Source organism: Ailuropoda melanoleuca, chromosome 10 (genome assembly GCF_002007445.2).
Source record: "Ailuropoda melanoleuca isolate Jingjing chromosome 10, ASM200744v2, whole genome shotgun sequence".
NCBI lineage: Eukaryota > Metazoa > Chordata > Mammalia > Carnivora > Ursidae > Ailuropoda > Ailuropoda melanoleuca.
This window is the reverse complement of record NC_048227.1, coordinates 88,942,366-88,960,323: the sequence shown is the minus strand read 5'-3', so window position 1 is coordinate 88,960,323 and position 17,958 is coordinate 88,942,366. Positions and strand designations below refer to the sequence as shown.

The following is a 17,958-nucleotide window of genomic DNA, read 5'->3' as shown; positions in this document are numbered from 1 at the left end:
AACCAGGAAGCAGGCTCTCACCAGATACCAGATACTTGATCTTAGGACCTCCCAGCCTCCAGAACTGTGACAAATAAACTTCTACTATTTCTAAGCTATAAAGTCTAGAGTATTTTTGCTATAGCATATAGTCTTCATGGACTAAGATACCCTTTGAAGCTCAATATTTAAATGTATAATTATTAGCAGACATCAGCTCATTTAAAAATATACAGACCCCATAATGCTAATTACTATATTAAAGATAACTGGGGATGCCTGGGTGGCTTAGTCAGTTAAGCATCTGGGTTTGGCTGAGGTCATGATCCTAGGGTCCTGGGATTGAGTCCCGTATTAGGCTCCTTATGCAGTGGGGAGCCTGCTACTCCCTTTGCCTGTTGTTCCTCTGCCTGCCATTCCCCCTGCTTGTGCACTCTCTCTGACAAATAAATCAATAAAATCTTCAAAAGAAAAATAGAGATAACTGATACCTATTGCTCAGTTACAATGTGCCAACCACTATGCTAATACTTTCATATATTAATTCTCATTACAAATTTATGAGGTGTGTACAACTCAACCCCATTTGACAGAGGAGGAAATGAGCCTTAAAGTCTCCTGTCTACTGTCCCAACACCAGCAAGCAAAGCAGCCTAGATTCAAATCCTTGCGTCCAACACAAAAGTCCATATTCTTAACCACCAATTAAGAATCCAAGAACAACATTAAAGACCACAGAAGAACCAAAAAATAAGGACTATCCGAAGCAAATGATTCTTTTATCCTGTTATCTGCACTCAAAGATTGATGTCTAAATCTAAATAAGCTTAGAAAAATTACTAAAAAGAAAGAAAGAAAGAAAAGAATGCAACAGATAACTCAGAAAAGCAAATTTCTTATTGTGTAGTGAGCTTATTTTTCTGTGCATGGTACACAAGGAGGAAGAGAAAATTAGTGGTGAAAATGTACTATTTTGGTATTAGTTAAATCTTATTCCTGCCTACAATTCCTGAAATGACATGGCTGTATTTTTATTTTAATCCAGATTGCAATTAAGTGAAAACTTCCCTCTGATATCTTGGCATACAAGCAAGAGGCTCGAAGGTGAGCATGTACAGCTGTTCTATGCATACAAATAGAACATTCTAATTGTGAAAAAGAATGGGCTAAAAAATGTCAGGTCTAGAGATAGTATAATTGATCTGCTTAATGGCTCTTGATGATTTTTCTGCAACTGCGATTTCGCATAGCAAGTTGCAAAACTATTTTAAGATGAGACTGTTACACAACGCTCCCTTCTGGTAACCCCCTTTTTGCACCATCGCCCTGTCGTGCGGAACTGATGAAAGTGAAACAGAAAAGCATAAACAGAATCTAACAAATAAGCCACGCCTTTTAATAATAAAGTAATGGCTTCATCATGAGTCTTTAAATATTGGTTTTGAATTGGAATAATTAAATTTGTTTTCAACAAACATAACTTTCACAGACTGAACATTTTTATAATCCATATTTTGTTCATTTAGATGAATTTGTGCCATTCATTTAGAAACCATGTATTTCTACACCAAAAAGCCTTACTTTGGGGCTGAGACACGATTTTCTTCTCTTTTTCTTCATCCATTTCATCCTCGTCTTGCCGCTCCATGACTTTGTCTTATTTTTCCCTTTAACACAATCTTCAAAAGGACTGAATCCTTCCTCAGAAATGGTTTATAACTTCTGTAAGCACATGGACCATGGCCAGCATCCTTCCATGATCCTAAGGAAAATTTAAAAGTACAATATTGGCACCACAAAAAACAAACAGGTTTCAAATGATGAATATGTTTTAAAGATGAGCTTACTAAAAGTGACTCAGCGAAAACACGTCGAAGTTTCAGCAGTAGACTCACAGATTCAGTGGACAGTCTTCTTGCAGGTACCTGCCCTTGGGATGATGATCTTGTTGAGGAGACGTTGGGGAAGCTGACAGATGGTCCTCAGTCCACAGCTCCTTACCTTACTTACGTGCCTGGAGTGTGAATAGGAATCTTTGGTGGGAGCTGACATGGCCTTGAATCACTAAGTCTCAGTGTTGAAAGCAGGCCACTCTAGCTGATTTCTTTAAACGCTATTTTCTACAAGTTGGTGATAGGCATAGTCAATTATGAAACAGGAACTTTTGCCACAATTCTACATCCCTAGTCACAAAGAAACATTTACAAAACAAATGCCCCCAGGCAAATTGGAATTCATGATTGATTACAATGCAAATGTGAGTGCTGTATATAATTTTTTTTTAAGATTTTATTTATTTATTCGATAGAGATAGAGACAGCCAGCAAGAGAGGACACAAGCAGGGGAAGTGGGAGAGGAAGAAGCAGGCTCATAGCGGAAGAGCCTGATGTGGGGCTCGATCCCATAACGCCGGGATCACGCCCTGAGCCGAAGGCAGATGCTTAACCATTGTGCCACCCAGGCGCCCCAGTGCTGTATATAATTTATTTATGGCTCATTTTTTTCAGGGTCCTAGGACATCATCTCTCCAACTTAAGTAGTGAGTAGACCCCTCTTCAAGGAAAAAAATATCTGACAGTGTTGACAAATTACTTTAATATAAATACAATGTTACTTACATAAACATGGTATAAATTCCTTATGGTTACAGCCTCATTAGAAAACTATAAAATTCAAATAACTCATATGTGGAATTTAAGAAACAAATGAACAAAAGGGAAAAAAAGAGGGAGACAAACCAAAAAACAGATGCTTTAACTTTTTTTTTTTTTTAAGTAGGCTCCACACCCAGCATGGAGCCCAGCATGGGGCTTTAATCCTGAGATCAAGACCCGGAGATCAACACAGGAGCTGAGATCAAGAGTCAGACACTTAACCAACTGAACCCCCAGGCACCCCTAGGCTCTTAACTATAGAGAACAAACTAACGGTTACCAGAAGGGAGGTGGGTGGGGGGATGGGTGAAATAGGTGAAGGGGTTTAGGAGAACCCTCATCATGATGAGCACTGAGCAATGTATAGAATTGTTGAATCCCTAGACTATAGTACACCTGAAACTCATATGACATTGTATGTTAACTATACTGGAATTAGAATAAAAAACTGAAAAATTTGAACTAATCTACATATTAGAAGTATAAAATTGAAATATTAAAATAAACAGCATTGATTTTTGGTTTTTTGATGAAGCAAAAAAGTTCTATTCTCTTAGTAAGTTTCAATTATATAAACTTACAGTATTATTAATTTTGGTCACCATGTTTTACATTAAATCCTCAAACCTTACTCATCTCATAGCTGAAAGTTTGTACCCTTTTACCAACCTCTCCCTATTTCTCTCAACCCCCAGGCATTGGAAACTACTTTTCTACTCTGTTTCCACAAGTTTGACTTTTTTTTTTTTTTAAGTTTCCACATGTAAGTGAAACCATGTAGTATTTGCCTTTCTATATCTGGCTGATTTAACTTAGCATAATGCCCGTAAGGTCCATCCATGTTGCCACCAATGGCAAGATTTCCTTATTTCTCATGGCTGATAATATCCCATTGTATATATATACACCACATCTTCTTTATCCATTCACCCGTTGATGGAAACTTTGGTTGTTTCTCTATCTTGGCTATTGTGAATAATGCTGCAAGGAATATGGGAGTGCAGATACCACTATCCTATTTTTATTTCCTTCGGATTTATACCCAGAAGTGGGATTGCTAGATCATACTATAGTTTCATTTTTATTTTTTTTAAGATTTTATTTATTTATTTGAGAGAGGGCGAGAGAGAAAGCGCAAGCAGGGGAGAAGCAGAGGGAGAGGGAGAAGCAGGTTCCCCGCTGAACAGGGAGCCATGCAGGTCTTGATCCCAGAACCCTGGGATCATGACCTGAACTGAAGGCAGATGCTTAACTGACTGAACCACCCGGGCACCCCATAATTTTTTGAGGAGTTTTCTTACTGTTTTCCATATGCGCTGCACCAATTAACATTCCCACCAATGATCCACAGGGGGTCCCTTCTTTTCATATCCTTTTCAACTTGTTACCTCTTGTCTTTTTATGACAGCCACTCTAGAAGGTGGAAGGTGATATCTCATCGTACTTTTGGTTTGCATTTCCCTGATGATTAGTGATGTTGAGTACCTTTTCATATACCTGTTGACCATTCTTCTTTGGAGAAATGTCTGTTCAGCGCCTCTGCCCATTTTTAAAATGTTTTGTTCTTATTTTTGCTATTGAGTTGTATGAGTCCTTTGTATGTCTTGGATATTAACCCCTTATAAGATACATGATTTGTAAATATGTTCTCGCATTTGGTAGGTTGCCTTTTCTTTTTATTGATGGTTTCTTGTGCAAAAGCTTTTTATTTGATGTAGTATCACTTGTTTATTTTTGCTTTTATTATTTTTGCTTTTGGTGTCAAGTCCCCCCCCCCACAATCACTGCCAAGATTAATGTCAAGGAGCTTACCCCCTGTTTTCTTCTAGGAGTTTTACGGTTTTAGGTCTTACATTCAAGTATTTAATCCATTTTGAGTTGATTTTTGTGTATGGTGTAAGATAGAGGTCCAATTTCATTCTTTCGTATTTGTCTGTCCAGTTTTCCCAACACCATTTATTGCAGAGACTATCGTTTTTCCATTGTATATTCTTGGCTACTTTATGGAAAATTAATGACCACATATGCATGGGTTTATCTCTGGGCTCTTTAATATGTTCCATTAATTTATGTGTCTATATTTATGTCAATACCATATTATCTGTGAAAAAATGCCATTGGAATTTTGATAGGGGTTCTATTGAATCCCTATCAAACTGCTTTGGGTAGTATGGATAATTTAACAGTATTAATTTTTCTAATCCATGAGCACAGAATATCTTTCCATTTATTTGTGTCTTTTTCAATTTCTTTCATCAACATTTTATAGTTCTCAATGTATAGATCTTTCTCTTCCTCAGTTAAATTTATTCTTCATATATTATTCATTTTGATGCAATTATAAATGGATTGTTTACTTAATTTCTCTTACTGATAGTTCATTGGCATGGTATAGAAACACAACTGATTTTTGTGTATTGATTTTGTATCCTTCAACTTTACTGAATTTTTTTATTAGTTCTAAAAATTTGGGGGGAAGTTTTTAGGGTTTTCTATCTATTATATGTAAACTGCAAATAGAGGAAGTTTTACTTCTTCCTTTTTGATTTGGATGGCTTTTATTTCTTTTTCCTGCCTAATTGCTCTGGTTAGAACTTCTAGTACTAAGTTGAATAAAAGTGACAAGAGTGGGCATCCTTGTCTTGCTCCTGATCTTAGAAGAAAAGCTTTCAGCTTTTCACCATTGAGCATGATGACAGCTATGGGCTTGTCATATGTACTTTATTATGTTAAGGTATGTTCACTCTATATCCAGTTGATTATAAGATTTTATCATGAATCGATGTTGAACCTTGTCAAATGCTTTTCTGCATCTACTGAGGTGATTGTGAGGTTTTTATTCTTCACTTTGTTAATGTGATATATTGCATTGATTGATTTGAGGATGTTGAACCATTCTTGCATCCCTGAAATAAATCCCACTTGATCACGGTGTATGATGTTTTTGATATACTGTTGAATTTAGTTTGCTAATATTTTGCTGAGGATTTTTGCATCTATGTTTATCAGGGATATTGGCCTGTAATTTTGTTTTCTTGTAGTGGGCCTCGATTGGATTTGGTATCAAGGTAATGCTGACTTTGTAAAATGAGTTCGAAAGTGTTCTGTCCTCTTCTATTTTTTTGGAAGAGTTTGAGACGGACTGGTACTCATTCTTTTTTTTTAAAGAATGTATTTATTTATTTGACAGAGAGAGAGAGGGGGGAAGAGCAGAAGCAGGAGGAGCAGGAGAGGGAGAAGCAGGCTCCCCACTGAGCAGGGAGCCTGATGCAGGACTGGATCACAAGACCCTGGGATCATGACCTGAGCCGAAGGCAGATGTTTAACGAACTGAGCCACCCAGGTACTCATTCTTAAAATATTTGGTAGAATTCACCAGTAAAGCCATTTGGTTCCAGACTTTGTTGGAAGGGTTTTTATTACTGATTTAATTACTTTATTTGTAATGGGTCTGTTCAGATTTTGTATTTCTTCATGATTTAGTCTTGGTAGGTTGTATGTTTCTAGGAATTTTCCATTTCTTTTAGGTTGTCCAATTTGTTGGCATATAATTATTCGTTTTAGTCTCTCATGATCCTTTGTATTTCTGTGGTGTCAGTTGTAGCATCTCCTCCTTTGTTTCTAACTTTATTTATTTGAGTCTTCTCTATTTCTTTCTTGGTAAGTCTAGATAAAGGTTTATCAATTTTGTTTACCTTTTCCAAAAAACCTCCTCTTAGTTTCATTGATCTTTTCAATTGTCTTTATAGCCTCTACTTCCTTTATTTCCACTCTCATCTTTGTTATTTTCCTCCTTCTGCTAACTTTAGTCTTGGTTTGTTCTTTTTTTCCTATTTCTTTGAGGTGTAGAGTAAAGTTGTTTATTTAAGTGGGTTTTTCTTTTTTCATTACGTAGACATTTATTACTATGGACTTCCCTCTTCAAACTGCTTCTGCTCCATCCCATTAGTTTTGGTAGGTTGTGCTTCCATATTCATTTGTCTCAAGAAATTTTTAATTCTCTTCTGATTTCTTCTTTAATATATTTGTTGTTCAGTAGCATGCTGTTTGCGCTCCACATATTTGTGAATTTTCCAGTTTTCTTGTAACTGATTTCTGGTTTTATACCATTATGGTCAAAAAAGGTACTTAATATGATTTCAATATTTTTAAATTTATTAAAAGATGTTTTGTGGCCTAACAAATGATGTATCCTGGAGAACATTCCATGTGCACTTGAGATCTGTGCATTCTGTTACTGCTGGATGGAATATTCTCTAAATGTCCATCTGTTCTAATACATGGTATAAGTCCAATGTTTCCATATTGATTTTCTGTGTGGATGATCTATCCATTGTTGAAAGTGTCAGAACAAACTCTACTTTGCATTTATAGTCATCTGGAAAAGAAGAATACATAAATTTATGGCAAACACAATATAAAGCTCCATTTGGAATTGGAAATAAAAGTTTCAAGGTAGTCCTGCTTAATATTACCTATTTTACTGTTGTTACTGCCATAGAGAACCAAGATGTTAGTCAGGTATAGTGGGAAAAAATATGTTGATAGAAATTGCTTTTAAAATCTGCTTCTAGTCGTACCAATTTTTATCCTTCCACAACTCTTCATTGCAGGCCCACCATCTTGTCTTAATCCTGGCCCTACTTGTATCTCAATTTGACACTAGATGTAGGCAGGTAAAAATCTCCCCTGAGAATTGTATGAAGTTGGTAGTCATAGAAATCTGGAGTCTGAATTCATACTACCTGTGTGGGACAAAAGGCCTCAAATAGATAGTTTATAGTGGACTGGTTTGATTATGATACCAGACGACTGGCTGAAACAAAGGTACACCCTCTCTGAAAATAATAAACCATCCAGATTGACAGTAACTGTACTATACTACAGTCAAAAGATCCATCCTGACTTCAGAAATATCAAAATGTGAAAAAATATGAATTGCAGACTATCTTATATATGGAAGCTATGAGAATTTAATGAGATAACTCATGCAAACTACTTATAACAGTGCCTAGAAAGCAGTAAGCTGCTATAATCATCATCATCATCATCATCACTTTTCAGCTTTATTTGCAACAACCACAAATTTCCCACAGTAAATCAGACCTACTCACCTTTCTGCAATCATTGTTTCTTTTATTTCTTTGTTTTGTGCAGGATGAAACGAGAAAGTACTTTGCTGAGTGTAATCATCATCATCATCATCATTATCATCATCATGCTAGCCCCAAAACAACCACATGCCCTCTTTTAACAGGTTTTCCTATCTGTAAAATCAAAGAGTTGGATTGGATAATTTTTTAAACTTTTTATTATGGCAAATGTTGGGGCTGTACAAAAGTCTTGAGAATAGTTAATCCCTAAGCTGAAATATTTATTAGCTCATGGTCAGTATAATCCTTTATTCTTATGCCTTCTACCCTAGACTATTCCCAGGCATTTTATTTTAGGCCAGATAATTTTGTATTACCTTTCTAATTCTAAAAGATTATAATAAATCCAGCAACTGGTGGAATTGCACTGTAAGTCTTAGTTATTAACAGTCATTGTTCTGCCCCCAACTGAGGAAAATGAGCCTAGGTACTGCTCTACTATTTAGTTAATACTTACACATTGACTTCTGCTTCCATGATGGAGTAACAGGGACCAGATTTACCCTCCCAACTGAATAACGAGCAGAGACAAAATATATAAACACCAGTTTTCAAGATATTAAATGTTAAATGATGAAGGACTGTGATCCCCAAAATAAGGAAAACATACGAGGTAAGGCCTGCCTGTCCTGGCTTGCTGCTTTGGAAGAGTTTCCAGCACATGGCACAGACAAGAAGCCAGGCAGATTTCCTGAGTTGAGATGAATCTGAACATCCAGGGAGACCAAGGTGACTAAAGTTCACAGGATAGAATATTGGGGAGAGAGAGTTGAATATAGAGAGATCACAGAAGATTTGCACAAGATCCACCTAGAGTATTCAGCAGAGGATTGATCAGTTAATGCATTTCAGAAAACTACCTGGGGTTGGGAGCAAAACCAGGTAAAAGGATTGGAGGAAGCAGTAACTGCTGCTTACACAAGGCCAGAAATGGTGCCTATTTTCGCAAAACAGACTGAAAAAAACTCATAATTTATAGGAAGGAGTGGTCAGAAAATTTTTGTCTCAGTAGGATCAAACAGTTTACAAGTAATTTAACAAATTTCAAGAACACTTGGTACCTAGCACCCAGCAAGGTATAATACATAATCTGCTCTTCCTACTCTTTGAGAGTGGGAAACCTCAATGCGTGCACACACACACACACACACAAGCACACAATTGGAGTCCCCTAAAGGAAAAGAGAGATGGAAAAAAATATTTGAAGAAATAATGTCCAAAACTTTTCCAGATTTGATGTAACCTATAAACCCACAGATCTGAGAAGCTCAGTGAACCAAGCACAAGAAACATGAAGTATACCAAAACATAGCATAACTAAATTACTCAAAACCAGCGATAAAGAGAATATCTTAAAAGGTGCCAGAAGGGGAAAAAACACATTATGTAGACAGGAGAAAAGATAAAAAAATGAGTATAATAACAAATTTCACATCAGAAATAATATACCAGGGAAGCAATGGAGGACTAAAAGAAAAAATATTAAGGGAAAAATCTGTAAACCTATCATTGTATATCCAGTGAATGTATCTTTCACAAATGAAGGTGAAATAAAGATTTTCTCAGACATATAAAAACTGAAAGAATTTATTATCATCAGACTATAAGATATGTAAAAGGAGGCCCTTTCAGGCAAAAAGAAAATGATGCTAGATGGAAATATGGAAATCTACAAACAGAAAAATGGAGAATACCAGAAATGGTAACTACATAAATAAATATACAAGATTTTTTCTTCTTATAAAGTATCTTTGCAAGATAATTAATTGCTTAAACAAAAAGAATAAAAATGTACTGTGGAATTTATAAAATATGTTAATAAAAATGTATGACAATAGTAAAACCTTAAAACAGGTTCTTAAACTATTTGTAAAATGGTATAATATCCCTCAGAAGTAAACTGAGATAAATGGGTGTATGCGTGCGCGTGCGTGTGTGTGTGTGTGTGTGTGATTTTTCTTGAATTGTGTTTCGACAAATGTATCCACATGTATCATGCTAAATAGTTTCACTGCTTAAAAAATTTCTGTGTTCCACCTATTCATCCTGCCTCCCCTACCCCTGGTAACCACTGATCTTTTTATTGTCTCTACAGTCTTGCCTTTTCCAAAATGTCATATAGTTGGAATTGGAATGTCATATTGTTGGAAGTACATATAGTATGTACTTTTTTAGAATGGCTTCTTCTGCTAGATAATATGCATTTACATTTCCTCTGTGTCTTTTTGTGGTTTGATAGCTCATTTCTTTGTTATTGTTGAATAATATACCATTGTTTGGATATGCTCAATTTGTTTATCCACTCACCAACTGAAAGGTGAGATTGCCAGATCATATGATAACAGTATAGGATGAAGAACAGATTTTATTTAACAGTTTAACTTCATTTATAATCTTAAGATATTTAGATATATGGAATGGTGGCATCTATTTGAATGCTTGCCTTGGGGCAGTCCTGTTTGGGGTAGGGGGTCACAATTTTTGAAAACCATTGAGAGGTTGTAGACAGTATCAGTGGAAATGTGTACATACACAAATACAGACAAAATTCTGTGTGTCTTTCAAGGATTCACAGACTTCCTAAGACTCATCCAGGTATTTATTCATTATAGGGGAGCAGCTCCTGCTCTGAATTTCTGACACATTATTGCCCATTTAGTTTTCTGAAAGCACAGTTCCAAGATTGTCATCCTCTTACATCTTCTTTCATACTCCTCCAGAGGTGTCCAATTCCCTAAACAGTAATTCCTTCAGCCTGCTATTTAAGACATTCAGCACTTCTTTCCTTTTGCAGCCATCGCTGAAGCACTAGCGGCCAAAGTGAAGTTCAATCCCTTTGTGACTTCTGACCGGAGCAAGAACCATAAAAGACATTTCGGTGCCCTTTCCCACATTCACAGGAAGATTATGTCTTCCCCTCTTTCCAAAGAGCTGAGATAGAAGTACAATGTTTGATCCATGCCCATTCAAAAGGATGATGAAGTACAGGTTGTGCAAGAACACTATAAAGGTCAGCAAATTGGCAAAGTAGTCCAGGTTTACAGGAAGAAATCTGTCATCTACATTAAGCGAGTACAGTGAGAGAAGGCAAATGGCACAACTGTCCGTGTGGCCATTCAGCCTAGAAAGGTGGTTATCACTAGACTAAAAGTGGACAAAGGCCATGAAAAGATCCTTGAATATAATGCCAAATCTCGCCAAGTAGGAAGGGAAAAGGGCAAATATAAGGAAGAAACAATTGAGAAGATGCAGGGATAAAGAAATCTTATATACAGCTTTAAATAAAAACTCTTAAGATGAAAAAAATTCAGCCAACTAACCTCAAGTTAACCTGATCAGACCTCTCCCTGCATCACCTTCATTCATGTAGCCCAAGACTATGCCACTGCCAGTTGGTGCAACTTGCTGTTCTCTGAATATATCTCTAGGCTTTCCAATGTCTCCAAATTTATATAATTTTTCCACCTGAAATTCCCTTTTCTTTATCTCAGCCTACCAAAATTCTACCATTATTCAAGGCTTCTTGAATACCCCACCTACTCTAAAAAGAGTCTCTTCTTTTTCCAACTTCTCAGAACACATTTGTATACTCATTCTTTCATTCCTCCTTCCTTCCTTCATTCATTCTATCAATCATACAATAATCTTTGCTGAGCATTCGTAGTACTGGGCACTATACTGGTAGAGATGGTCCCAGCTATGGAAAGAGATTTCAGGTGAATAGGAACACATCTAAGGGACCCAATGAAGCTTGGGCTGGAGAGCAATACAATGCAGAAATTAAGAGTAAGACCATCTGGGCTCAGAGCCTGGCTCTGCCCATAGTGGCTGGGTGACCTGAGCCAAGTTACTTCACCTCTCTCTGCTTGCTTTGTTATCTGAAAGTGAAGATAAATAGGGCACCTATGTCACAGGGTCTGCATGAGAATTAGTGAGTTTACTCGGTTAAGATCTGAGAGTGCTTGGCATGTAAGAACTCAAATAAATACAATTAATATTATTATTGTGAATGGAGGGAAAGTGGCGGGTAAGAGTATACTTTCCTGAAAATCATGTCTGAGAAAACCCTCCACTACTCTGTATTCTCCAATGCTTGTTGAAGAAGATTAAACAGACAAACACAAGCTTTTGGCAGCATTTCTTTTTTGAGCTGATTTTGAGCTGGCTATTTGTGTTTCGGATGCATTTGATGACTTCTGTCTCTATAGTCAACTTATTGTCTCTTGACCTAAAGAGTGGCTTTCAAAGGTCACTACTGCCACTTGAGTTGGTTTTGTTTATTTGTTTATTCATTTTTAACTCCTATAGACCTGATAAGTTTGCAAAGAGGATTTAAAATTTTAAAAAGGCTTTTCTATAAGGCTATACTAACGCTTCCTCCTTGCAAAGCAGGGTCTTCATAGGAGTGAAGTCAAAAGACTGATTTTTAAGATGACAGGTCACAGAAAGTACAGGTTACAGAGTCAGCAAGCAGGTAAATGGCCTTTTAAAATATTACAAAATATTTTGTTGAAGTTGGAGTGTTTGGAAGCAAGTTACCTGCTTTCAATTTATGGGGTGTTAGCTTTCTTGACTGGATAGAGTGAGCAAGTTATTTAAACTTCCTGGGTTTCAGTTTCATCGTCTGCATTATGGGGATAATACCTCTATTCAGGGGTAAATAAAATGGTGTACATGGAAGTGCTTGAAAATAGGAGGAAAGAAAGAAGGGAGGGAGGAAGGGAGGATGAGCCCTGAATGTACTCCAAAGAAATAGCCAGAGATTTATGCTTGACTTTCTAAACTTGTACTTAAAGTGAGAGTGCAATAGAGAGTATTTTGTTATGGCATTGACTTTATGAGTTTAAATCCACCAACTTTTTGAACTAAGTTCATTGAGTGCTTTGACTTTGTTGAGCTGCTCGCTTTCTTATGTTATTACTTGAATGACGTATCAACCCATCATTTGCGTTCACCTTTCAAATAGTTGAATTGCATTTCAGTGCCTGGCCGTGAGTTATTGTGACTCAGGACACTTAAAGAAGTTTGACTACATGCGGAAAATTTATGAGTAGTGAAAATGAAAATTTATGAGAGTGAAAACATGGCAGATTTCCATAAATCACTTTTATTGAGAGTTGAGTCACTCTTTGCTATGAAAATAATTTATAGGGCAATGTTCCATTTGAGGAAAAATGAAAATTAATGGCATTTGTCAAGATGATGATGAATATGTTTCAACACCAGTGGAAAAGAACAAGTTTCACAAAAAATGTAAACCCTACACCAGATTATTTATCATCATAACTATTTCAGGCTCCTTGGTAAATGTTAGGAAGTTTGGCTGAGTTAGATATCATTCACTGAGCTAGCTGTTCTCTGTCTGTGTCCCAGATCCATTTTGAGCCATTCTATCTGCTGCTCTGAGTCCTAGGAGGCTTTAGCAGGAGACCCAAAGGATGAGACTGGGTTAGGGTTTTTCTTTTTGGGGGTGTTTTTAAAATTTTATTTATTTATTTTAGAGAAGGAAAGTCTTCCTGCCAGTGCTCTTCTAGAGACCTCAGTTTTCCTTCTTGGTTCTCTTCATTTAGGTAAATTTAACAGATTCTCATCAAAATCTCACCTAAAAAGAACTTGTTTTCTATTGGGGCCAAGCCAGATATATTTTCCATTAAGCAAAGTTTACAAAACTTCTGGGGTATGGATCCCACAGTAAACTAGATCTCAATCTACCAAACAAGCACACTCCTTTCTCCAAATGTTTTTCAGGTATCTTTATCATTATGTTCACTTTATTAAACTTTTTCTAAAATAAACCAAAACATCACATGTGGTAGCGAGGCTTAATTATACTTCCCAGAATTCCCCTGCCTGTATGCTTCTGCATACGACGGGCCACAGGAAAGAGTCTTGCATGAGATTTGGGAGAAATTTTTGTAGCTCACTTATATGGTTGTTTATCTGCTGAATGACCTCACTGGTGCAAAGCAGCAGCCAGGCTTCTGACTGCGCCACTTCCCCCAGGATCCTCCTCTACCTTGTCTGACTCCTAGGCCAGGTGTGTGTGATTAGCTCCATCCTGAGGGGCCCCAGGTTCTGCAGGACACTCATACCATCAAGGTCTGGGGTGATGAGAACTGAGAAGGGTTTCAGTCTGTCCTTGTAAGCTTCTTGGTTTCCCCACTTTACATCCATCTTGCTTTCCTGTCCACCTGTGCTCTGGTCTTCAAACACAGGTATCAGCCTTACACAGTCTGCACATTCAGCTGTGTAAGGACACCTCCCCGTGTGTGTGTGTGTGTGTGTGTGTGTGTGTGTGTGTGTGGATGTGTGTGGATGGATAAACAGATAAATAGATATATGAAATTAAAATATTAATTATTCTTTTTGTACCTTCCCTTCCAGCACTATAAAGACTGTATTTGACGTAACTTTTTTCTTAGTTCCTTTTAAGATTTTCCTCTGTATCACTAACTTCAAACAGGTTGATGTGTACTCTTTTTTTTTGTTTTTGTTTTTGTTTTTTTTTAATTCTTTGGGACAGGGCTAGGCAAGGAGTTCTTAGACAAGAGCCAAAAGTATGATCCATAAAAGAAGAAATTAGTAATTTACCAAAATTAAAAACTTTTGTGTTGTGAAAGACCTTGTAAAGAGAATGCAGGATTTGCAAGCCACAAAGGCTTTATATCTACAATATATAAAGAATTCTCAAAACTCAATGGTAAACCATCCAGTTATAAAACAGGCAAAGACAGGAACAAAATATTTCACCAAAATGAAGAATTAGGGGGTTCCTGGGTGGTTCAATGGGTTAGGAGTTTGACTCTTGATTTCTACTCTGGTTGTGATCTCGGGTGGTGGGATCCAGCCCCCATGTTGGGATCCAGCCCCCATGTTTGTTTCCTTATTCAGCGGGGAGCCTGCTTGGGATTCTCTCACTCCTTCTCCCTCTGCCCCACCCCCTCTTGTGCTTGTACGCTTTCTCTCTATCAAAGAAAAAAAAAAGAATTAGGATTTAACATAGGGATTTGGGAGAACACAAGCATTTAGTCTATAGCACTATATTCTAACAATCAGAAAAGAGAAAAGATAAAGAGGAAAACTCTTCCTTTGATATAATCCCACAGAAATTGCACAGTTTCCTCTTCATCCATTGGCCAGACCTTAGATACATGGCCCCATCTGACTGCAAGGGAGGCAAGAATTAATCTTTGTTCAAAGGAAGATGGAGAAAATGGATATTGGAAGACAAAAAACTGTCCTTGTCACGGTACCTAACATTTCAAGGCTCTCCCAAATGTGACCTCCTCTTCCACCTGTGTTATATTGGCCTAACTAATCTGCCTGCACTTTCAAAGTCTCCTAGGTCGCTGTCATTAATCATGAATTCAAAGCAAAGGTTTAATTACATTACTCTCTTGTCCCATAATCTTCACTGGGTCCCTACTATTTGTAGATTAAGTCCAAACCCTTTTACTTAACATGATATTAAGATCCTCCATAATACCATTTCAATTTCATCTCCCTCTTCTTTCCTACCCTTCTTTATCCTCTCAACTGGCCATTCCATGAATATACCATGAGCTTTCAGTTCTCCATAACTTTGATCATGACAGACCCTCCCCCAGAATGAGCTCCCAAAAAGCCCATCACTAGCTTTTGAAACACTGCACAGAATTCCAATTCTATCCCAAATGATATTACTTTTATAAACTCATTTTTCATCACTTCTATTAAAAATAACTTACCTGTTCTCAGAATGGCCACTGTATTCATGCTGCCTTCCATTCTAATAAGTTATAAATTTTCATATTCATAACCATGATTATATTGTAAATTACACAGTATTCACTACATATTACTCACCTTTGCAGTCCTGGGAGCACCTAGTCTTTGAATTTTTACCTAATAGCTGTATAACACATATTTATTAAATGGAATTGGTATGTAACCACTAAATTTATAGAAGGAAAGAGAAAAATCTCAAGTCAGGTCTCTTTGGATAAAATACTCATTTAAACTGGATTAAATGCTTTATCAACAATCTAGTATTATTTATTATCAACAATCTAGTATTATTTATTACATAATTCTCTCTAAGTCTATACATACTTACGTGGAATTGTTTTGAGTGATTTGTGTTAATATACAAAGCTTAATATGGATTTGCATCAGAAAGAACAACTTGTAAGAGCTATTTTCAGCTTTAACAAGGAAGTGACAGTTTTTCAATTTTTAGCAGAAGTGTTATAACTTATCTCAGCCAAACACTTGCTAGGTCATTTAGTGTGTCACTCGTGTTACTTTACTTTCTATTTTAACTCTCAGGCTTATTCAGAAATAATAAAAAAAGAAAATTATAGTTTGATTGCTGCTAATTGTCTTTTGACAGCAGGTAGAAGTGAAAGTAATTTCAACATTGAATTGTTTGTGCTAAATATGACCACAAGACCTATTTATTATTAATCTTTTGTTCATGTTGGCCAATTTCTCTCGGTTTCTCAATTAGCTGTCTGTGTATTAGATTCAGACAGGAAGATACAGCTATAGAATTTGAAATAAACAATAAACTCCCAATTAAAGTTAATAAATTATTTGAAAATCAACCCCATATTGGCCTTATAAGGACACCTCTTCATGAAAAATTGGATTTCATATTAACCTTTTTGTAATTTTTATATTATTTGTCCCCTTTTATATTATCTATCCCTCATCTGTACCCTCTCTGACCTCTTTTTGTGTCCATAGTTCTTGTTTTCTGATCGAATTAAAACGAATGCACTTTGTATTAACCCTAATTTGTATGGGAAGAGTTGAGGCACCAATCAGAGCTCAGGATGACATATCACTCCAGCTGAATCCTGAGCTAGAAGAAGGCTTAGGAAAGTGTATGGATGGAATGAAAATAAACTATAAGGTTAATATTTTCAGTTCTAACTCTTTATNCAGAGGAGCCTGACGTGGGGCTCGATCCCGGAACGCCAGGATCACGCCCTGAGCTGAAGGCAGACGCTTAACCGCTGTGCCACCCAGGCGCCCCCATAGTTCTTGTTTCTGATCGAATTAAAACGAATGCACTTTGTATTAACCCTAATTTGTATGGGAAGAGTTGAGGCACCAATCAGAGCTCAGGATGACATATCACTCCAGCTGAATCCTGAGCTAGAAGAAGGCTTAGGAAAGTGTATGGATGGAATGAAAATAAACTATAAGGTTAATATTTTCAGTTCTAACTCTTTATCCAATTATGAGTTGTTTTTTAATACAAGGANTGAGGCACCAATCAGAGCTCAGGATGACATATCACTCCAGCTGAATCCTGAGCTAGAAGAAGGCTTAGGAAAGTGTATGGATGGAATGAAAATAAACTATAAGGTTAATATTTTCAGTTCTAACTCTTTATCCAATTATGAGTTGTTTTTTAATACAAGGAAAGTCAGTTAACTTTCTAGTGCAAGGAAAACAAAAGAAAAGACAAATCATTCAGGCAGTGACTCATGGAATCATTTAGGTACAAAACAAAGCATAACAACAAAAACAAAACAGTATCTTTTTGCAAAAGCTAGTTTTGAATACAAGATTTTCTAGGTTGATTGCCACACCCACTTTGAAAAAATAGTTGCCATTTTGAAATTTAATAAAAAGTAACAGATTTTCACAGATACTGTCATTAATTGCAAGAATATGGGAGGGTGTGTCAGGAAGCAAGTGTTCCTCAAACTGACAGTAATTAAAATGTGTATTCAGGGTTGCCTCCTTGGTGACAGAAAGACAGCAGTCAAAGCACTGAATTGGGGAGGGATGAGTAGAGAAATGGATTGAGAATCTGCTAGGTGTTTGTACATTGCTGAGTGTTCATAGTATACTAGAGCTGTAACCAAGGATCTATCAGCCTGACACTGAGTAGGTGATTCTAGAAAATGCTTGAGAGTTCCCAGAGGGTTCACACATATACTCATGAATGCCTGCACCTGTTACTTGCTGCCACCATCCTGCAGAATCACAGTGCTATCTACTGACAGGTCTTCCCAGCATAGCTGTCTGTACCACCGTGGAGACAGTGAAGCCTTCAAGATGAAAAAGCTGTTGATGTTCTGCTGTGAAGTGGGAAGAAATTGTCCCACTCCCCACCCTCATTCATGTGCAAGACTTGCTTAGATGAGTTTCTAAGCTATCCTCCTCATTTCCAACA

General features: G+C 36.9%; 1 protein-coding gene, 1 long non-coding RNA gene and 1 pseudogene across 3 annotated transcripts in view; 2 read left to right on the top strand and 1 right to left on the bottom strand.

Annotated features, from left to right (window-relative positions):
* STX11 (syntaxin 11) overlaps window positions 1-2,090 on the bottom strand; it is a 44,527-nt gene extending 42,437 nt beyond the window's left edge. The window contains exons 1-2 of one of the 2 annotated variants that reach the window (XM_034669252.1): window positions 1,827-2,090; window positions 1,561-1,741 (exon numbers count right to left, since the gene is read on the bottom strand). In XM_034669252.1, coding sequence (XP_034525143.1) covers window positions 1,561-1,627 — 67 coding nt within the window. In that variant the 5' untranslated portion in view covers window positions 1,628-1,741; window positions 1,827-2,090. The remainder of the gene's footprint in view (window positions 1-1,560; window positions 1,742-1,826) is intronic. The other variant, XM_034669253.1, reaches the window with a different exon arrangement.
* Window positions 2,091-5,915: 3,825 nt separating this feature from the next.
* On the top strand, window positions 5,916-8,149 carry LOC117804009. Its single transcript, XR_004628167.1, has 2 exons — window positions 5,916-5,977; window positions 7,792-8,149. It is a non-coding gene; the product is annotated as an uncharacterized LOC117804009 (long non-coding RNA).
* Window positions 8,150-8,360: 211 nt separating this feature from the next.
* Window positions 8,361-11,285, top strand: LOC100475289 (annotated as a pseudogene).
* The last annotated feature ends 6,673 nt before the right edge of the window (window positions 11,286-17,958 follow it).